The sequence below is a fragment of the Entelurus aequoreus genome, linkage group LG11 (genome assembly GCF_033978785.1).
Source record: "Entelurus aequoreus isolate RoL-2023_Sb linkage group LG11, RoL_Eaeq_v1.1, whole genome shotgun sequence".
Classification (NCBI taxonomy): domain Eukaryota; kingdom Metazoa; phylum Chordata; class Actinopteri; order Syngnathiformes; family Syngnathidae; genus Entelurus; species Entelurus aequoreus.
Genome location: NC_084741.1, coordinates 9,406,469 through 9,430,086, shown reverse-complemented (window position 1 = coordinate 9,430,086; position 23,618 = coordinate 9,406,469). Strand labels below are relative to the sequence as shown.

The following is a 23,618-nucleotide window of genomic DNA, read 5'->3' as shown; positions in this document are numbered from 1 at the left end:
TTTGTCATTTTGAGGAAATTATCTGAATGTGCATGAACTATTTCTGTTCAAAATTGTTTCAAATGTTAAATGTTGAAATATTAACTGTCAGTTTACTGTACTGTGCCAACTGTACTACTATATGAATATGTATTTTCTATTGTTGCATTGAAAATAAAACAGCAAAGTCCATTTGGCTGTCATCTGTTTTAATTATGAGACGCAATTGTGTCAAAGTCTTGATTTTTTTTTTCCATGCTTGAAGTAAGAAATGATGACTTTAAAAAAGTAGTTTTCTACTTGTGAGTGTTGATGACACAGCTTTGCAACACTTGATATTCTAGTTTCAAGCATGTTTTACTCAATATAGCTCATCAAACCTCAGCAACAAGCTGTAATATCTTACTGACATCATTTAGGACCAAAACACTTAAAACAAGTAAAACACTCTAACATCAAATCTGCTTAGTGAGAAGAATTATCTTATCAGACAGAAAATAAGCAAATATCAGCCTTATTTGACATATTTCATCTTACTTAGATTTCAGTTGTTGCAGTGTATACACTAGCGCAGGGGTCGGCAACCCAAAATGTTGAAAGAGCCATATTGGACCAAAAATACAAAAACAAATCTGTCTGGAGCCGCAAACAATTAAAAGCCATATTACATGTGTCATGAGATATACATTTAATTAAGAGGACTTAAAGTAAACTAAATGAGCTCAAATATAGCTACAGATGAGGCATAATGATGCAATATGTACATATAGCTAGCCTAAATAGCATGTTAGCATCGATTAGCTTGCAGTCATGCAGTGACCAAATATGTCTGATTAGCACTCCACACAAGTCAATAACATCAACAAAACTCACCTTTGTGCCTTCATGTACAACGTTAAAAGTTTGGTGGACAAAATGAGACAGAAAAAGAAGTGGCATAAAACACGTCCTAGAAAGTCGGAGAAAGTTATACATGTAAACAAACTATACGGTGAGTTCAAGGACCGCCAAAATTAGTACGACAAAACGGCGCTCGCCAAATACTCGACTCAGTGAAGCATGTTTAATACAAACAGTGTGCTTTATAACAATTAGGGAGGTTTGTGTCATGTTTGTCCTCCTACACAAACCATACTAAAACAAAAAAATAGATTTTTTTCCCCTCATCTTTTTCCATTCTTCATACATTTTTGAAAAATCTCCAGAGAGCCACTAGGGCGGCGCTAAAGAGCCGCATGCGGCTCTAGAGCCGCGGGTTGCCGACCCCCGCACTAGCGTGTACTAGGGTTGTACGGTATACCGGTACTAGTATAGTACCGCGATACTAATAAGGCATATTCGGTACTATACCATCTCTAAAAAGTACCTGGACCCCGGCCCGCAAAAAAGCCATTATCGGACATCTCCACTGTAGATGTAAGTAAGCTCGTCCAAAAGATGGAGCCATAGCACAAACAATAACACACTTCAGTGTCCGTTGAAAATTATTACTTGAAATTAGGGATGTCCGATAATGTCTTCTTTGCCGATAACCGATATTCCGATATTGTCCAACTCTTAATTACCGATACCGATATATACAGTTGTGGAATTAACACATTATTATGCCTAATTTGGACAACCAGGTATGGTGAAGATAAGGTCTTTTTTTAAAAAAAATAAAATAAAATAAAATAAGAGAAATAAATTAAAAACATTTTCTTGACTAAAAAAGAAAGTAAAACAATATAAAAACAGTTACATAGAAACTAGTAATGAATGAAAATGAGTCAAATGAACTGTTAAAGGTTAGTACTATTAGTGGAGCAGCAGCACGCACAATCATGTGTGCTTACGGACTGTATCCCTTGCAGACTGTATTGATATATATTGATATATCATGTAGGAACCACAGACTGTATCCCTTGCAGACTGTATTGATATATATTGATATATCATGCTTACGGACTGTATCCCTTGCAGACTGTATTGATATATATTGATATATCATGCTTACGGATTGTATCCCTTGCAGGCTGTATTGATATATATATTGATATATAATGTAGGAAGCACAGACTGTATCCCTTGCAGACTCTATTGATATATATTGATATATCATGCTTACGGACTGTATCCCTTGCAGACTGTATTGATATATATTGATATATAATGTAGGAAGCAGAATATTAATAACAGAAAGAAACAACACTTTAGTGTGAATGAGTGTAAATGGGGGGAGGGAGGTTTTTAGGGTTGGTGTACTAATTGTAAGTGTATCTTGTGTTTTTTATGTTGATTTAATTTTTTTAAAATAAAATAAAAAAATAAAAAAATTAATAAAACAATACCGATAATAAAAAAACGACACCGATAATTTTAAACATTTATCGGCCGATATTATCAGCCATCTCTAGTCGAAATTAAAAACATTATGGCGGTTAGCCGAGAAAAATCCATAAACTAGCTGCACCATTTCATAAGCCGCAGGCTTCAAAGCATAGGAAAAAGATAGCGCCTTATCGTCCGGATTTTACGGTATTTCTAATATCCATCGGGATCTTTTACATAAGCACTCTATATTTGTCTTTCATTGGCGAACGCCCGAGAAAATAAAACCTTTCCTTGTACAGATCGTGAGGACTAAACCGCAGATGAGTCATGGAGAGCAACTACAACGTCTGTAGATCAAATCTTGTGGTTTTGTGGAAAGTGGAGGACGATGCATCCTTTTTCTATAAAGCTTACGTGGCTTTGACAGCGAGTGGCACATTTAAAGGGCCAGCAGCGCTGCTAGTAAGGTGACACTCCAAACTGTGTTTACTGGTTGTGGCAAACATGCTTCTAACACTTCTGGCCATGTTGGATGGGATGGATCTGCTTTTTCAGGGGAGAATAACCACTTCTTTGCGGGATGGAAATAAAATTACTCAAAATAAACCAAAAAGTCAAACCTCACTGTACGCTTGCTAACAAATAGCACATTGTTGCAATGTGTTTATATAGTACTTAATGCACCTGCTCCTCCCACCAGTTATTAATAATAACCACAACCTTGCAAAATAAAGTACTAAAAACAGTCTCATGGACCGATCGCACATGTGCTATGCACCTGTCATACAATTATTGCAATAGGTCCTCCTGCCGGGCGCCAGTTATTAATGATAACCGCCACCTTGCATAATAGAAATTAATAGAGACTTCCAAAAATGATCCACAAAGTCGAAGCCATTGGTTACGCTCACTCCCGCACAAGCAGATGCACGCTATGTTTGTGTCGTAAAATTAATGAAATCCCTCCCCCCCCACCAGTTATTTATGATAACCACCTCTTTCCGGAATGGAAATAAAATTACACAAAATAAACCAAAAAGTCAAACCTCACTGTACGCTTGCTAACGAATAGCACATTGGTGCAATGCGTTTATATAGTACTTAATGCACCCGCGCCTCCCACCAGTTATTAATAATAACCACAACCTTGCAAAATAAAGGACTAAAAACAGTCTCATGGACTGATCGCACATTTGCTATGCACCTGTCATACAGTTATTGCAATAGGTCCTCCTGCCGGGCGCCAGTTATTAATGATAACCGCCACCTTGCATAATAGAAATTAATAGAGACTTTCCAAAAAGTATCCACAAAGTCGAAGCCATTGGTTACGCTCACTCCCACACAAGCAGATGTACGCTATGTTTGTGTCGTAAAATTAATGAAATCCCTCTCCCCCCACCAGTTATTTATGATAACCACCTCTTTGCGGAATGGATACAAAATTACTCAAAATAATCCAAAAAGTCAAACCCCACTGTACGCTTGCTAACGAATAGCACATTGATGCAGTGTGTTTATATAGTACTTAATGCACCCGCGCCTCCCACCAGTTATTAATAATAACCACAACCTTGCAAAATAAAGGACTAAAAACAGTCTCATGGACCGATCGCACATGTGCTATGCACCTGTCATACAATTATTGCAATAGGTCCTCCTGCCGGGCGCCAGTTATTAATGATAACCGCCACCTTGCATAATTGAAATTAATAGAGACTTTCCAAAAAGTATCCACAAAGTCGAAGCCAATGGTTACGCTCACTCCCGCACAAGCAGATGTACACTATGTTTGTGTCGTAAAATTAATGAAATCCCTCTCCCCCCACCAGTTATTTATGATAACCACCTCTTTGCGGAATGGAAATAAAATTACTCAAAATAAACCAAAAAGTCAAACCCCACTGTACGCTTGCTAACGAATAGCACATTGATGCAGTGTGTTTATATAGTACTTAATGCACCAGCGCCTCCCACCAGTTATTGATAATAACTGCAGCCTTGCAAAATAAATAAAAGGACTAAATACAATCAAAACAGTCTTATGGACCGATCGCACATGTGCTATGCACCTGTCATATAATTATTGCAATAGGTCCTCCTGCAGGGTGCCAGTTATTAATGATAACCGCCCCCTTGCATAATTGAAATTAATAGAGACTTTCCAAAAAGTATCCACAAAGTCGAAGCCATTGGTTACGCTCACTCCCACACAAGCAGATGTACGCTATGTTTGTGTCGTAAAGTTAATTAACTCTCCCCCCACCAGTTATTTATGATAACCACCTCTTCGCGGAATGAAAATAAAATTACTCAAAATAATCCAAAAAGTCAAACCTCACTGTACGCTTGCTAACGAATAGCACATTGATGCAGTGTGTTTATATAGTACTTAATGCACCTGCTCCTCCCACCAGTTATTAATAATAACCACAACCTTGCAAAATAAGGGACTGAAAACAGTCTCATGGACCGATCGCACATGTGCTATGCACCTGTCATACAGTTATTAGAACGGTTCCTCCTGCCGGGCGCCAGTTATTAATGATAACGGCCACCTTGCATAATTGAAATTAATAGAGACTTTCCAAAAAGTATCCACAAAGTCGAAGCCATTGGTACTCTCACTCCCACACAAGCAGATGTACGCTATGTTTGTGTCGTAAAATTAATGAAATCCCTCCCCCCAGTTATGATGGGGGCAGGATATCAAAATATTGGTATCGGGACAACCCGAGTTCAGCTATGAAGTTTGCACGTGTTTTAAGACACGCAAACCTCCAGAAGATCAGACCCTTCATCTTGGAGCGTGTCAGCTGCCAGCAACACATCTCCAGCATCTCAGGTGCATTCAAGCTTGACAAAAGTGCAGCAACAACAGAAGAAGAAGGCGGGACTACAAATTAACATTTCTCCTGGTACATTTCTCCTGGTACATTTCTCCTGGTACATTTCTCCTGGTACATTTCTCCTGGTACATTTCTCCTGGTGCATCATTGCCTGCTCCATGTTTCTGTCATCGCAGGCCTCACCACACTTGACTGGCAGCCAAAAAGAGCCTTTAAGATTCTTTTTTGTTTTGTTTTTTGTTGTTTTTTTTCCTTTTCTTGGCGACAAGAAGAGCAGGAATAAGAAACAGGCGGTGGTGTAAGTGAATACTCCAGATAAATGTCTCAGCGGGAACAGTAGTTGTTTCACGCAGGGTGCTGATAAATGTCACAATGTGGAACAATTAACCCCCGACTGCTCCGTCATCTCTGCTGCAAATGATTCCTTGTTCATTTATTGCCAAAAACAAGCTGCTATTCTCCACAAAAGGCATTGAAGTCCCCCGATTGTGCAAGAGTGACTTTTGAAAGATGTCCTAACAACAATATGTGTCCCCGGAGCTTCTTTATGAGCAATAAACGAGAGAAGAATCCATCATCCCCCGCACTTGTTTGCTCGCTTTTGAGGGGCTTTTTGAAGTCGCAGATGAGATGATGACATCATGAAAGAAAAACCTTCGCCTCTGATCCGCCCCGAGATGGATATTTTTTATTTATTTACAATGAGTCCTGTGTAGTGTTGTCTCCTGTACAACTAGTGATTAGTGATTCCCAGAGCCCAAAAGAAGTCTGCAGGCTATAGAGCGTTTTCTATTGGGGCTCCAGTACTCTGGAATGCAGTTAGAGATGCTACCTCAGTAGAAGTCCCATCTTAAAACTCTTTGTATACTCTAGCCTTTAAATAGACCCCCTTTTAGACCAGTTGATCTGCCGTTTCTTTTCTTTTCTGGCCCCCTCCCCCTTGTGGAAGGGGGGGGCACAGATCCGGTGGCCATGGATGAAGTGATAGCTGTCCAAAGTCGGTACCCGGGGTGGACCACTCACCTGTGCATCAGTTGGGGACATCTCTGTGTTGCTGACCCGTCTACGCTCGGGATGGTCTCATGCTGGCCCCACTATGGACTGGACTCTCACTATTATGTTAGATCCACTATGGACTGGACTCTCACTATTATGTTAGATCCACTATGGACTGGACTCTCACACTATTATGTTAGATCCACTATGGACTGGACTCTCACTATTATGTTAGATCCACTATGGACTGGACTCTCACTATTATGTTAGATCCACTACGGACTGGACTCTCTCACTATTATGTTAGATCCACTATGGACTGGACTCTCACTATTATGTTAGATCCACTATTGACTGGACTCTCACACTATTATGTTAGATCCACTATGGACTGGACTCTCACTATTATGTTAGATCCACTATGGACTGTACTCTCACTATTATGTTAGATCCACTATGGACTGGACTCTCACTATTATGTTAGATCCACTATGGACTGGACTCTCACACTATTATGTTAGATCCACTATGGACTGGACTCTCACACTATTATGTTAGATCCACTATGGACTGGACTCTCACACTATTATGTTAGATCCACTATGGACTGGACTCTCACTATTATGTTAGATCCACTATGGACTGGACTCTCACACTATTATGTTAGATCCACTATGGACTGGACTCTCACTATTATGTTAGATCCACTATGGACTGGACTCTCACACTATTATGTTAGATCCACTATGGACTGGACTCTCACACTATTATGTTAGATCCACTATGGACTGGACTCTCACTATTATGTTAGATCCACTATGGACTGGACTCTCACACTATTATGTTAGATCCACTATGGACTGGACTCTCACTATTATGTTAGATCCACTACGGACTGGACTCTCTCACTATTATGTTAGATCCACTATGGACTGGACTCTCACTATTATGTTAGATCCACTATGGACTGGACTCTCACACTATTATGTTAGATCCACTATGGACTGGACTCTCACTATTATGTTAGATCCACTATGGACTGGACTCTCAAACTATTATGTTAGATCCACTATGGACTGGACTCTCACTATTATGTTAGATCCACTACGGACTGGACTCTCTCACTATTATGTTAGATCCACTATGGACTGGACTCTCACTATTATGTTAGATCCACTATGGACTGGACTCTCACACTATTATGTTAGATCCACTATGGACTGGACTCTCACTATTATGTTAGATCCACTACGGACTGGACTCTCTCACTATTATGTTAGATCCACTATGGACTGGACTCTCACTATTATGTTAGATCCACTATGGACTGGACTCTCACACTATTATGCTAGATCCACTACGGACTGGACTCTCACACTATTATGTTAGATCCACTATGGACTGGACTCTCACTATTATGTTAGATCCACTATGGACTGGACTCTCACTATTATGTTAGATCCACTATGGACTGGACTCTCACACTATTATGTTAGATCCACTATGGACTGGACTCTCACACTATTATGTTAGATCCACTATGGACTGGACTCTCACTATTATGTTAGATCCACTATGGACTGGACTCTCACACTATTATGTTAGATCCACTATGGACTGGACTCTCACTATTATGTTAGATCCACTATGGACTGGACTCTCACACTATTATGTTAGATCCACTATGGACTGGACTCTCACACTATTATGTTAGATCCACTATGGACTGGACTCTCACTATTATGTTAGATCCACTATGGACTGGACTCACTATTATGTTAGATCCACTATGGACTGGACTCTCACACTATTATGTTAGATCCACTATGGACTAGACTCTCACACTATTATGTTAGATCCACTATGGACTGGACTCTCACTATTATGTTAGATCCACTATGGACTGGACTCTCACTATTATGTTAGATCCACTATGGACTGGACTCTCACTATTATGTTAGATCCACTATGGACTGGACTCACTATTATGTTAGATCCACTATGGACTGGACTCTCACACTATTATGTTAGATCCACTATGGACTGGACTCTCACTATTATGTTAGATCCACTATGGACTGGACTCACTATTATGTCAGATCCACTATGGACTGGACTCTCACACTATTATGTTAGATCCACTATGGACTGGACTCTCACACTATTATGTTAGATCCACTATGGACTGGCCTCTCACTATTATGTTAGATCCACTATGGACTGGACTCTCACACTATTATGTTAGATCCACTATGGACTGGACTCTCACACTATTATGTTAGATCCACTATGGACTGGACTCTCACACTATTATGTTAGATCCACTATGGACTGGACTCTCACTATTATGTTAGATCCACTATGGACTGGACTCACTATTATGTTAGATCCACTATGGACTGGACTCTCACTGATGTGTTAGATCCACTATGGACTGGACTCTCACTATTATGTTAGATCCACTATGGACTGGACTCTCACTATTATGTTAGATCCACTATGGACTGGACTATCACTATTATGTTAGATCCACTATGGACTGGACTCTCACTATTATGTTAGATCCACTATGGACTGGACTCTCACTATTATGTTAGATCCACTATGGACTGGACTCTCACTATTATGTTAGATCCACTATGGACTGGACTCTCACACTATTATGTTAGATCCACTATGGACTGGACTCTCTCACTATTATGTTAGATCCACTATGGACTGGACTCTCACTATTATGTTAGATCCACTATGGACTGGACTCTCACACTATTATGTTAGATCCACTATGGACTGGACTCTCACACTATTATGTTAGATCCACTATGGACTGGACTCTCACACTATTATGTTAGATCCACTATGGACTGGACTCTCACACTATTATGTTAGATCCACTATGGACTGGACTCTCACTATTATGTTAGATCCACTATGGACTGGACTCTCTCACTATTATGTTAGATCCACTATGGACTGGACTCTCACTATTATGTTAGATCCACTATGGACTGGACTCTCACACTATTATGTTAGATCCACTATGGACTGGACTCTCTCACTATTATGTTAGATCCACTATGGACTGGACTCTCACACTATTATGTTAGATCCACTATGGACTGGACTCTCACTATCATGTTAGATCCACTATGGACTGGACTCTCTCACTATTATGTTGGATCCACTATGGACTAGACTCTCACTATTATGTTAGATCCACTATGGACTGGACTCTCACAATATTATGCTAGACCCACTCGACGTCCATTGCATCCGGTCTCCCCTAGGGGGGGAGTGAGGGGGGGGGGGCGGGGGCACCCACATCTGCAGTCCTCTCCAAGGTTTCTCATTGTCATTCTCATTGACATCCCACTGGGTTGAGTTTTTCCTTGCCCTTATGTGGGATCTGAATTGAGGATGTCGTTGTGGCTTGTGCAGCCCTTTGAGACACTTGTGATTTAGGGCTATATAAATAAACCTTGACTGATTGTCTCCATACCAATATGTTGGTACCGGTACCAAAATGTATTTCGATACTTTTCTAAATAAACCACAAAAAATGTCATTATTGGCTTTATTTGAACAAAAAATCTTAGGGTACTGTGAGGTTTCCCTCCTGTGGTGGGTTCTCCTGGCCGACAGATCTTCGGGAGCCCAGTAGACAGTTTGAACAAAGTCTTTTTATTTTGCATAAACCCCCGGGGGTGGCCTGCTTTCCAGAAATATGCGTTCCTCTCTGGGCGTGTGTCTCTCTCTGGCTCCAACTCCAACAACGTCTCTCGTTCCGGCTGCTGCTAATGAGGGCGACAGATGATTACATAACAAACCCCAGCTGGGCAGTCTACTCACCTGCCGCTGACTTCGAGGCCGGTCCTTACACAACCCGCTCCGCGGCAGGCCCGCAGGCCACGCCCCCCTCCACAGGTACATCAAACATATGTTTATTATTGTAATTGAAGAACAAGTTTAGTCCTTAAATAAAATAGTGAACATACTAGACAAATAGTCTTTTAGTAGTAAGTAAACAAACAAAGGCTCCTAATTAGTCTGCGGACGTATGCAGTAACATATTGTGTCATTTATACACCTATTATTTTGTACACATTATAAAAGACAAGCTGTAAAAATCGGTTATTAATCTACTTGTTCATTTACTGTTAATATCTGCTTATTTACTGTTTCAACATGTTCTATCTACACTTCTGTTCAAATGTAATAATCACTTATTATTCTGTTGTTTGATACTTTACATTAGTTTTGGATGATACCACAAATTTGGGTATCGATCCGATACCAAGTAGTTACAGGGTCATACATTGGTCATAATTTAGGTTCTCGTATTTCCTGAGTTTATAAACATAATATGATTTTTTTTTTTAAAAGAAAAAATATTTTGTAACGATAAAAAATATGGATATAATCATAGTAGTATCGACTAGATACGCTCTTATACTTGGTATCATTACAGTGGATGTCAGGTGTCAGGCGTTTGTTGACATTGTGACGGCGGTGAGCTATTGTATCCTCCTACGCTGTGTAGTGAAGCATGTTTAGCTATTCCTCGTCCTGCAGTGATAATGCTACTTGTAAAAAAAATACTTTATTTGTCGCCATGGAGACGAGGATTGGTGATTTAGAAGTAGCTACGACTGCGGATGGACATTAGCCATGTTTTAAAGCATCTCTTCCTGAGGGCGTTTCAGTGTTGTAACTTCACCTTTATCGTTAGTTTGTAAGCCAAAATGCGTCCATTCTACACACTGTGTCTGCTTGTAAGTACTCTGTGATTGTGCGCTGCCGAACATGCTCCTCTGCTTGTAAAACCAGCAAAGTCATGTCAAACCGGTGCTTTTCAAACAGAGTATAGTACCGTTTTTGATTGGTTAGTACCGAGATACTATACTAGTACCGGTATACCGTACAACCCTAGTCCTGTGTGTGTGGCCACTACATCATGAAGTTTTGTGGGGGGGATTTAAATAAATAAATAAAACAGGCTTTGCTACACATCTTAAAAACTGAAAACGCATTTTTTGATCAAACAACAACAACAAAAACATGCATGAACGCGTTATTAAGCTGTTTTTTCCGCCCTCATGACTCATTAAGTGCACATATTGCTGCTTTTGTGCAGCTCTCTGCTATGTGGGTGCAGAGTTTTTGTGGGCGTGGCTTCCTTTGCAGCTGAGAGAGCGTTGGATGCAAATATCTCAGCTAACAGTCCACTTGCAGCAGTTGGGAGGCTGCAGTGCTCCAACTCGGATTCAAACCCTGCAGGACATGACATAATTGGAATATATTGCTTTGTTTTCTTTTCAATTGGACTATTTCCTTATACTGCTTCTTTAAAATAAATAAAAAAACAGTTCAATTTTCAGTGATGGCAGAGTTGCTGCAAGCTGTGTAATCAGTGGAAGTATTTTCTTTCCTTGAACCAGCCACACCTGAAGAGTGTGAAGAGAGAATCTGAAGAGTGGATTTTATCACACGGGTGAGCTGATCCATTTTTAATAGTGTTTATTTTAGCGAGGCCAAAAGAAGTGAAGGTTTGGGAGTATCGGTGGTCTGTAACTTGTCCGACCCTAGAGAATATCCTGTTATTGTGACTTTAAAATGTATGTAAACACCTTATCTTTGATGGGTTTGACTCACTGTGCAATAGCAATAAAGACAAAGCAGGTAGGATAGGGACCAGTGTGAAACTTCTCATCCAGTTCATTCCTGGTTCTATGGTTATCATCACCTCTTTTCTCCTTTCCGCCGTTCTTTTGGTCAAATTCCGAATTATTCGACAGGCGACCATTGCCTTTCAAGGGTTGGGGGTCTAAAAGAGCGTTGCTTGCTAGTGAATTATATAACTAAAGTGTTGCTGTAGCTCACGGGTGTCAAACTTGTTTTCATCGAGGGCCCTCAGGGGGCCACTTGTAACAGTGGATATATATGAATAAAAATGTATAAGGATTCACCTCATGATATTACATATTTGTGTATGCATTTGATTATTGTATTTTTTTTCTATGTACCCTGTAAAAAAAATATAGATTTTACGGTAAAAAAAAAATGGCAGCTCAGTCGCCAGAATTTTATTGTACAATTTAATGTTTTTTACAGCATTGAGATTTTTAATCTCAATGGGAGTTTTTCCTGTTAAATAAAATTAAAAAAAATATATTTAAAAAAATTAAATAGGTGACTGAGCTGCCAGTTTTTGGTTTTTTTTACCATAATATCTACTGTTATTTTTACAATGTACAAGTTGACGGATATATATATATATATATATATATATATATATATATATATATATATATATATATATATATATATATATATATATATATATATATATATATATATATATATATATATATATATATATATATATATATCCATAAAATCTACTGTTATTTTTACAATGTACAATTTGACGGATAACTCATCATTTGGGCTAATCAACTGGTGGCCCGTGAGTTCACTTCATTAAACTTTTGAGACACTCACATTTTTGCAGCAGATTTAAAAAAAAAAAAAAATTAATAAATACAAAAAAAGAAAAATAAATTAATTAATTAAAAAAGAAAAAAAGAAAGAAAAAAGATATATATATATATATATATATATATATATATATATATATATATATATATATATATATATATATATATATATATATATATATATATATATATTTCTTAAAAAAAGAAATAAATTAAAAAAGAAAAAAAAAGAAAAAAGAAATATATATATATATATATATATATATATATATATATATATATGTATATATATATATATATGTATATATATATATATATATATATATTTCTTTTTTCTTTTTTTTTCTTTTTTAATTTATTTCTTTTTTCTTTTTTTATTTCTTATTTCTCATGTGTCCAGGGACGTGTTTCCTGAGTTTATAAACATAATATACTTTTTTTTTTTAAAATGAAAAATATTTTGTAACAATAAAAAATATGGTAGTATCGACTAGATAATCTCCTGCACTTGGTATCATTACAGTGGATGTCAGGTGTAGATCCACCCATGGCGTTTGTTGACATTGTGAGCTATTGTATCCTCCTACGGTGTGTAGTGAAGCATGTTTAGCTAGTCCTCGTCCTGCATTATCTCCCACGGCACACCAGACTGTATCTCACGGCACACTAGTTGAAAAACTCTGCCTTAGAAGACCCCCAGTGAGTTCATCCACCACCTTGTTCTGCAGCTGTGTGAAGGTCACAGACAGGTTGGATGTGTTACCAATGGATTGCCTTTCAGGGCTTAAATAATTGATGGATCACACATGCAAAGGAGGCCATTTAATCTGCAGGGCTGTGTTTCATAGAGCCGTAAAGGTTCAACAGCGGGCTATTAACACTAAAGAGGTTTGTTTTTTTAATCAAATAAACAAACAGACGAAAGTTGACCTCATGCATTGAAGAAGTCGGAGGTCTCGGGTCGCTGGAATGAAGCGCTCGTCCCGAGCCGCCCCTCAGCAGAGTAACGTCGAGGTTATGAAAGAGTTTCTGGCACACGTGTTGCGTTACTCACTGTTGTTCGCAGCTTTGTTCCAGGCGTGCGCTGAGGGCCAATTGTCTGTCTTTCATGTCACAAACAGGTGCCGCATCTTGTTCTTGTTTGTTTTGGCTCGGTCAGGAGCGTCACGCCCACTCGGTTAGTTTTTTTAACCTAATATTACCCTTTAAAAGTAGCTAGATATCCCCATCAGGTCATAATTACAACCATGTTTAATTAATTCCATGTGCCATGGTTTTATAACTTGACATTACTCAAACTTGTTGTTTACTTTTGCTTTCCCCCATGACAGCAATTCCATTACATAAATGAGCATTTACTATGAGTGTCAGGTTCAAACACCGATGACATCTATTAAACAGACAAGAAGCAAGGAATTAAACAGAGACAGAATTCAATTTGGCTCAATGAGGAGAAACGCGTAGACCTGTACCCTTGTACAGTCTTCCACCACGCTCTGGCGAAAGGTCGCACACCTCCTCTTTTATTTGGACTTCCCCCGATTACATGGCAGCAGCTGTTTCTAAGGGGAGAGGGGTCGTAAACAGCCGTTGCCCTCGGTCACAAAGCAGTTCAAAGTAAGGGTCCTGTTTGCAACTTACTCAAAGTAACATTTATCAAAACAACAAAATATCACATGAACGCAACCAGCTATCTTATGTTACCATTACTGGTTTAACAGAGCACATTTGTTTGACAATTGTCTACATTTTTCACAATTACAAAGTTTATGTCACACCCCCACTCGATCGACATATTTTACAATCAAGCGAAACGCAACAAAAATGCAACAAACAGTCATATATGAACGCGAAGGGTAAAAAAAAACCCATCTACAATCTGATTAATCTGAAATATCACTAAGTTTATAACTTTGTTGTAAAAATCTCCTTCCACGTCTGTCCCTGACACCCACATTTCAGGCTCTGGAAACACTCTGTGGAAACTCTCCCCACCCACACTGCTTTGTGCCTCGTCTGAGCTGCTGTGACTTAGATTACCATAGTAACTAATTAGATTACCATAGTGTGGAAGTCTCACTCCTCAGGGTTCCCTGGACCACCAATGACGGACATGACAGCCTGGGTCTTCTTTGCGAACAATGATTTATTTTTCAATAGCTGTTCTTTCATGCTTTTCAGCAAATGTCTTTCGTGTCTCAATCTGGCCAGTGAGCACACGCATGGTTTTCTTCAGTCTCAGCTCTCACTCTCACTCGTGCTCCGACTGTCAACTCTCCACCATTCCCCCTCTCCTTACCGACTGCTGTCTTTAACAGAGCGACAGGTGATCAGACAAACACTCTCAGGTGTGTCATCTACACACCTGTCACTGATCTCGAAGCCGATCCTGGCACACCCCGCTTCGCTGCAGGTCCTCAGGCCACGCCCCCCACACATAGTAACTAATTAGATGACCATAGTAACTAATTAGATGACCATAGTAACTAATTACATTACCATAGTAACAAGTATATGCTGCAAAAGCGCAGATTCCAAGCATTGAAATACTTTGTATAGTTGAAGACTTTGGCACAGGGGTTAGTGCATGTGCTTCACAATACGAAGGTCCTGAGTTCAATCCCTGGCTCGGGATCTTTCTGTGTGGAGTGTGCATGTTCTCCCCGTGACTGCGTGGGTTCCCTGCGGGTACTCCGGCTTCCTCCCACCTCCAAAGACATGCACCTGGGGATAGGCCCCTCCCACCTCCAAAGACATGCACCTGGGGATAGGTTGATTGGCAACACTAAATGGTCCCTGATGTGTGAATGATCTGTGTTGGCCCTGTGATGAGGTGGCGACTTGTCCAGGGTGTACCCCGCCTTCCGCCCGAATGCAGCTGAGATAGGCTCCAGCACCCCCCCGCCACCCCGAAAGGGACAAGCGGTACAAAATGGATGGATGGATGGGTTCAAGACTCTCGCCCCAGCTTACATCAAAGATCTCCTGGACCAACCTACCAGCTCCAGGCTTGGTCGTTGCCTTAGATCTGACAACCAGATGACCCTGAAGGTCCCACGGTCAAACCTGGTGACAAAGGGAGAGCGTACTTTCTCAGTGATGGCACCTAGGCTATGGAATAAGCTCCCTCTGAATATCAAGTCCGCCACCACTCTGGACTCTTTTAAAGTACAGCTTAAAACTCACCTCTTTACCGCAGATGACTTTTGATTGATGTGTTTATTTTGAGTCTTAAAGGCCTACTGAAATGAGATTTTCTTATTTAAACGGGGATAGCAGATCCATTCTATGTGTCATACTTGATCATTTTGCGATATTGCCATATTTTTGCTGAAAGGATTTAGTAGAGAACATTGACGATAAAGTTCGCAACTTTTGGTGGCTGATAAAAAAGCCTTGCCTGTAGCGGAAGTAGAGTGACGTCACAGGTTGTGGAGCTCCTCACATCTGCACATTGTTTACAATCATGGCCACCAGCAGCGAGAGCGATTCGGACCGAGAAAGCGACGATTTCCCCATTAATTTGAGGGAGGATGAAAGATTCGTGGATGAGGAAAGTGAGAGTGAAGGACTAGAGGGCAGTGGAAGCGTGAGAGGCGGGGGTGACCTGATATTCAGCTGGGAATGACTACAAGAGTAAATAAACACAAGACATATATATACTCTATTAGCCACAACACAACCAGGCTTATATTTAATATGCCACATAACAAACACCTCCCCCCTCCCGTCCATATAACCCGCCAATACAACTCAAACACCCGCACAACACACTCAATCCCACAGCCCAAAGTACCGTTCACCTCCGCAAAGTTCATACAGCACATATATTTCCCCAAAGTTACGTACGTGACATGCACATAGCAGCACGCACGTACGGGCAAGCCATCAAATGTTTGGAAGCCGCAGCTGCGTACTCACGGTAGTGCGTATCCAACTCAAAGTCCTCCTAGTAAGAGTCTCTGTTGTCCCAGTTCTCCACAGGCCTATGGTAAAGCTTGACTGTCATCGTTCGGGAATGTAAACAATGAAACACGTGTTGGTGTTGCTGCAGCCGGCCGCTAATACACTATTGTAATTTTAAAGAATATATCTGAATGTGCATGAACTATTTCTGTTCAAAATTGTTTGAAATGTCACATGTTAAATGTTTAAATAGTCAGTTTACTGTACTGTGCCAACTGTACTACTATATGAGTACGTATTTTCTATTGTTGCATTGAAAATAAAACAGCAAAGTCCATTTGGCTGTCATCTGTTTTAATTATGAGACACAATTGTGTCAAAGTCATGATTTTATTTTTTCATGCTTGAAATAAGAAATTATTACTTTAAAAAAGTAGTTTTATACTTGAGAGTGTTGATGACACAGCTACGGAGCCCCTAAAGGGACATGGGGGAATTAAAAACATTTTTTTTTTAATTGTTTTTGGGTTTTTTTTTAGACATGTATCTCGTGTGCACGAGATACATGTCTAAAAAATAATGAAAAAAAATTTAAAAAAATAAACTTTTAAAATCTTTTTTATAACTTTATAAAAAGTTTCTCGTGCGCACGAGAAAGTTTGTCATATCTCATGCGCACGAGATACATGTCTAAAAAAATAAATACAATTGAAAAAAATACATTTCCCCCATGTCCCTTTAGGGGCTCCGTACACAGCTTTGCAACACTTGATATTCTAGTTTCAAGCATGTTTTACTCAATATAGCTCATAACATCTCAGCAACAAGCTGTAATATCTTACTGACATCATTTAGGACCAAAACACTTAAAACAAGTAAAACACTCTAACATCAAATCTGCTTAGTGACAAGAATGATCTTATCAGACAGAAAATAAGCAAATATCACCCTTATTTGACATATTTCATCTTACTTAGATTTCACTTTTTGCAGTGTATAATTTAAGGTACATTGATGATGATTTTTTACTTTTGTCCGCGATCTCTTTATTTGACACTTTTCTCCCTCCTATTCAGGTTTTAGCACAAACTATCATCACGAGTGCGTGTTCACCCTTCAGTCCATCTGCACGTCTTTGTTGGAGTTAAAAAGACGCGCTCATGAGCTTTGACAACAACGGAGAAGCCTCCCCTGCAGCTTCATGGGTTGAAGCGCCCGAGATTTGGCGACCTCCATTTCCATTTCCCTCTGGACCTGCCGCTGCTCAGACTGGTGGGTGCAGCAAGATCTAGCCTGAAGGACCACCACAAAGACAGGGAGAAAAAGCATCCTGGCCATTGTTTGATTCACCTGTGTAGCACAGGATTGGCCACCTGTCCACCACCCGAGCTAGTCCACAACGGACCCTGTACAGCCAGGAAGTCAACAGGGACTATGCAGCTGGGTGTGGTGGTGCTGGCGATGTTGTTCCTAAGCTCCATGGGTCATGCTGATGTGGTCAAGCCCTCCAAGGCCCGCCGGCATAGACGAGGTGAGCAGATTTGACCAACCTTCTCTAGATTAGTTCCTCACTTCTCTAGACCAGAGGTCCCCAAGCTTTTTGATTAGGGGGCCACATTGGGTATATATTTTCTACAACTCTTACTCTTTTGTGATGTAGTAATTGGAGCACATACTTGTTGGTCACAAAAAACATTCATGAAGTTTGGTTCTTTTATGAATTTATTATGGGTCTAGTGAAAATGTGAGCAATACACACATAGTCTAACACCACTCACTTTTGGGTTTTGTCACACACTCCATTTCCTTAGTTTAGTTTGTAAGGTTTTGTATTATTATTATTATATATATTAGCTATATATATAAAAATAATCTTAGAGCTAGTGTCTGTTGCCGTCATCTCCCTTAGTCAAACCATAACATGTTTGGGGTCATTGTCCTGTTGGAACACCCAACTGCGCCCAAGACCCAACCTCCGGGCTGCTGATTTTAGGTTGTTCTGAAGAATTTGGAGGTAATCTTCCTTTTTTCATTGTCCCATTTACTCTCTGTAAAGCACCAGTTCCATTGGCGGCAAAACAGGCCCAGAGCATAATACTACCACCACCATGCTTGACGGTAGGAGTGGTGTTCCTGGTATTAAAGGCCTCACCTTTCCTCCTCCAAACATATTGCTGGGTATTGTGGCCAAAGAGTTCCATTTTTGTTTCATCTGACATCACATGGACAAAGATAAGACCTTCTGGAGGAAAGTTCTGTGGTCAGATGAAACAAAAATGTAGCTGTTTGGCCACAATACCCAGCAATATGTTTGGAGGAGAAAAGGTGAGGCCTTTAATCCCAGGAACACCACTCCTACTGTCAAGCATGGTGGTGGTAGTATTAAGATCTGGGCCTGTTTTGCTGCCAATGGAACTGCTGCTTTACAGAGAGTAAATGGGACAATGAAAAAGGAGGATTACCTCCAAATTCTTCAGGACAAGCTAAAACCATCAGCCCGGAGGTTGGGTTTTTTTTTTTTTATTGATTGAGACTTTTATTAGTAGGTTGCACAGTGAAGTACATATTCCGTACAATTGACCACTAAATGGTAACACCCGAATAAGTTTTTCAACTTGTTTAAGTCGAGGTCCATTTAAATTGTTTCATGATACAGATATATACTATCATATATACTATCATCATAATACAGTCATCACACAAGACAATCACATTGAATTATTTACATTATTTACAATTAGGGGTGTGGGATGTGGAGGGGCGGGGGTGTTAGGTTTGGTTGTTATCATCGCTTCCGTCATCAACAATTGAGAACAGAGAAATGGACATTGAAACAGTGTAGGTCTGACTTGGTAGGATATGTACAGCAAGTAGTGGACATAGAGAGAGAGAGAGAGATCAGAAAGCATAAGAAAAAGTATCTACATTTGATTATTTACATTTGATTATTAACAATCCGGGGAGGGTGTTAGTTTAGGGTTGAAGTTGCCTGGAGGTGTACTATTATTGCGGTTTTGAAGGAGGATAGAGATGCCCTTTCTTTTACACCTGTTGGGAGTGCATTCCACATTGATGTGGCATAGAAAGAGAATGAGTTAAGACCTTTGTTAGATCGGAATCTGGGTTTAACGTGGTTAGTGGAGCTCCCCCTGGTGTTGTTATGGCGGTCATTTACGTTAAGGAAGTAGTTTGACATGTACTTCGGTATCAGATTTTATAGACTAGGCTCAGTGCAAGTTGTTTAACTCTGTCCTCCACCCTGAGCCAGCCCACTTTGGAGAAGTGGGTCGGAGTGAGGTGGGATCTGGGGTGGAGGCCTAGAAGTAATCTGACTAGCTTGTGCTGGGATGTTTGGAGTCTAGATTTGAGGCTTTTGGAGGTGCTAGGGTACCAGGAGGTGCATGCGTAATCGAAAAACGTTTGAACGAGAGTTCCCGCTAGAATCCTCATGGTGCTTTTGTTGACCAGAGAGGAGATTCTGTAGAGAAATCTCGTTCGTTGGTCGACCTTTTTGATTACCTTGGTTGCCATTTTATCACAGGAAAAATTAGCCTCGAGAATGGAACCTAGGTAGGTGACCTCATCTTTCCTGGTGATAACAATGTCACCCACTTTTATAGTGAAGTCATTGACTCTCTTAAGTTTGATGTGGGACCCAAACAGGATGGATTCAGTTTTACCCAAGTGTATGGATAGCTTGTTGTCAGCGAGCCAGGTGCAAGTTCTACAGAGCTCAGCACTGAGGATTTTCTCCACCTGTGACTTGTCCTTGTCGGATACCAGCAGGGCCGAGTCATTAGCAAACAAAAACAATTCACAGTCGCATGCCGATGACATGTCATTTATGTATATTAGGAACAGTAAAGGTCCCAATATACTGCCTTGGGGGACTCCACAGCTCACAGAGAGGGGGGGGGGGGGGGGGGAGACACACACGATGCCTTTCACCTCTACCACCTGCTCCCTCCCCTCCAAGTAAGATTGCATCCAGCTCCATGAGGTTTTGTTAAATCCGATTGCTCTGAGCTTGTCCAACAGTATAGCGTGGTTAACGGTGTCAAAGGCCTTCTGAAGGTCCAGCATGACCATGCCGCAGTATTTGCCCGCGTCCACCTCATGTTTGATGTGGGCGCTCAGATAGAGAAGGCATGTGTCAGTGGAGTGGTTAGTTCTGAAGCCGGATTGGAATTTGTACATGAGTTTATTAGTGGCAAGGTAACTATCGACCTGTTCATAAACTATTTTCTCCATTACTTTCGAAATGGAATTGAGAATAGAAACAGGTCGGTAGTTGCCAGGTTCCAATTTGCTTCCTTTTTTAAAGAGGGGAGTTACTCTTGCGATCTTAAAATCTTTTGGTACTTGGCCTTGTGTAATTGATAGGTTTATTATGTGCGTGATGATCGGGGCAATGATGGAGGCAGAGTCCCTGAGGAATCTGGAGGGAATATTATCAAGGCCGGTGGCCTTGTTAGGGTGGAGCGCGCTCAATTTTTTAAACACCTCATCAGCTGTGACCATTTCTAATTTGAAATCATCGTTGGATACTCCTAGCTTTCTGTAGAAGGCTTTAATGTGTTCTACACCAAAGCGACCAGAGTGGTGGGACAGCTTGTTGACAAGAGTTGCGGCTATGCTGGTGAAAAAGATGTTAAGTCTGCTAGCTACCTCCATTTTGTCTGTAATGAGCGAGTCACCCTCCTTGATGCTGATGTTGGTGAGTCTTGTTTTAAGTTTCTGGCTGCAACCAGGAAGCTGCTTGTTGAGAATTTTCCAGAGCTCACGTGTCTTATTCGTGTTTTCCTCTATTTTGTTGTTGATGTAATTTTTTTTTAAGGATTTAGTCAGGTTGGTTGACTTATTTCTTAATTTATTGCATTGCTTTTTGAGAGTTGAAAGGAGTAATTTGAGGTTGATATTATTGGGTTGTTTATCTACTTCTGTTTTACATTTTTGGTATTCAGAGTATTTCCTGTCTCTGTCTTTTATGGCAGCTAATAGGTCCGGATTCATCCATGGTTCCGAGCGGGCTTTGATCCTGACTGTTTTCACGGGAGCCATGTCATTTAGTATCTTTAGGAACGCCGTTTTGAAGCGATCCCAAGCGACATCGACCAGGTTGCTCGCGAGCACAGGGGACCAGTCCCACTCATCTCATTTTAAATTGAAATTGTCATTGGAGTATTTTTTGAGGGATCTGGATTGGGCTGTTATGTGGCCATTGGCTTTAGGTTTAGCTACTTTGCGGGTGCAGAAGGTTAGATAGTGGTTGCTAAGACCACAGATCATGACCCCACTATTTTTTATTTTAGGCCGGTCTGAAGTGAGAATGATCTATGGTTGATTGGGTGGAATCACACACCCTTGTAGGTAGCGCTATTAGCTGGGAAAGACCGTGCAGATTACAAAACTTGCTGAAGGATCTGAAGACAGGCGCATCTTTGCGTTGAATATCTGTGTTCAGATCCCCAGTTATAATTTTCTCCACGTTGTCTGTCCCTGCCAAGCATTCCTCCAAAGCCCCATAGAAATCACTCTGATTAGGGGGTCTATAAACAGTCCCTATTAGTACCAGCTTAGCGTTTTTAAATCTGATTTCCGCCCACACAGATTCCAGGTCATTGTGGTTAAGATAATTATGTTCTTTACAAGTGTATGCAAACCTTTGACCGCGACTGTATATATATATATATATATATATATATATATATATATATATATATATATATATATATATATATATATATATATATATATATATATATATATATATATACAGATACATATGTATGTATACAGTATATGTGTGTGTATCCATATATTAGGGCTGTCAGACGATTAAAATATTTAATCGCGATTAATCGCATTTTGTTCATAGTTTACTCAAAATTAATCGCAATATCGCAGATACGTATTATTTTTCATGAATAATACGTGTACCCTAGACAGATAATTTTTTTACCTGAATAAATGCTTCTGATATTCCATAAATTACATGTTGTACAAGTTAATGGTCTGCATATTGCTGCATGACAATGTTTTAACCTTCCCTATTAATTAATAAAATGTAATATTGAGCCTGCTAATCATTCTGTAATTGGGTACTCGACCAGAACATGTTATGAAAGAATTTATGAAGAAAAATACCCCCCCACCCCACACCCCCTCATATTCCTCAACTGATGTACTAGCATTTCTTTAGGTGCAAATATCACAGACTAACACTACAAAACATCTCTAACAAAACATGATCGTAATGTAAGACATTTTCATTTTGTTAATGTCAGCGTTTCCCCTAAATTGCCAAAATACCTGAGGTGATGGGGGTGTAGTTAGGGGCGTGGTCAGTATGACATCATCAAATGATTTGCTATGATGCATATATTCTTTAAAAAGGCAAAACAATGTATGTATGCATTCAAAACAAATCTGTTATTATTATAGTATTAACATACATATTTTTCTCTTACATAATATCGTTTTTGTTCTATTTTTAAATTGTTGCTGCTTATTGTACAATGTACTTTGTTGAGAATTTTAAAAAACTTTTTTTTTTTTCCTTTGGCAACAAATCTAGCATCTATTTTTGGTGTTATTGGAGACTGTACTCGTGTTGAGAGTCTCTGTTTAGATTATGTCGCGCCATGTCCGTGACAAAAAGCAAGCTGCAGAGAGCCTGACGTCACACTTGCTTCGCCTTGCTGGGAGTCTTTCTCTCATTAAAAGCCGCCAGTGTCATCTTAAATTGTGGAGATCAGTGTCCGCGGGTATATCTCCAATATATTAAAGTACGTCCTCCGCTCCAGACAACCTACTATATATAGCTTACAGTGATTAAAGGCCTACTGAAATAATTTTTTTAAAATTTAAACGGGGATAGCAGATCCATTCTATGTGTCATACTTGATCATTTCGCGATATTGCCATATTTTTGCTGAAAGGATTTAGTATAGAACAACGACGATAAAGTTCGCAACTTTTGGTCTCTGATAAAAAAAAAGCCTTGCCTGTACCGGAAGTAGCGTGACGTAGTCAGTTGATCACCTCCTCATATTTTCCTTTTGTTTTCAATGCAGCT

The 23,618-nt window shown here is 39.9% G+C and overlaps 1 protein-coding gene across 3 annotated transcripts in view; it reads left to right on the top strand.

Annotated features, from left to right (window-relative positions):
* The window catches only part of rspo1 (R-spondin 1), a 62,074-nt gene that overhangs the window by 16,963 nt on the left and 21,493 nt on the right, over window positions 1-23,618 (top strand). Inside the window, exons 1-3 of one of the 3 annotated variants that reach the window (XM_062064103.1) lie at window positions 11,378-11,628; window positions 17,617-17,812; window positions 17,899-18,071. In XM_062064103.1, the coding sequence (XP_061920087.1) occupies window positions 17,975-18,071 (97 nt within the window). In that variant the 5' untranslated portion in view covers window positions 11,378-11,628; window positions 17,617-17,812; window positions 17,899-17,974. Of the gene's footprint in view, window positions 1-11,377; window positions 11,629-17,616; window positions 18,072-23,618 lie in introns of those variants that run through there. The other 2 variants (XM_062064104.1, XM_062064102.1) reach the window with 2 other exon arrangements.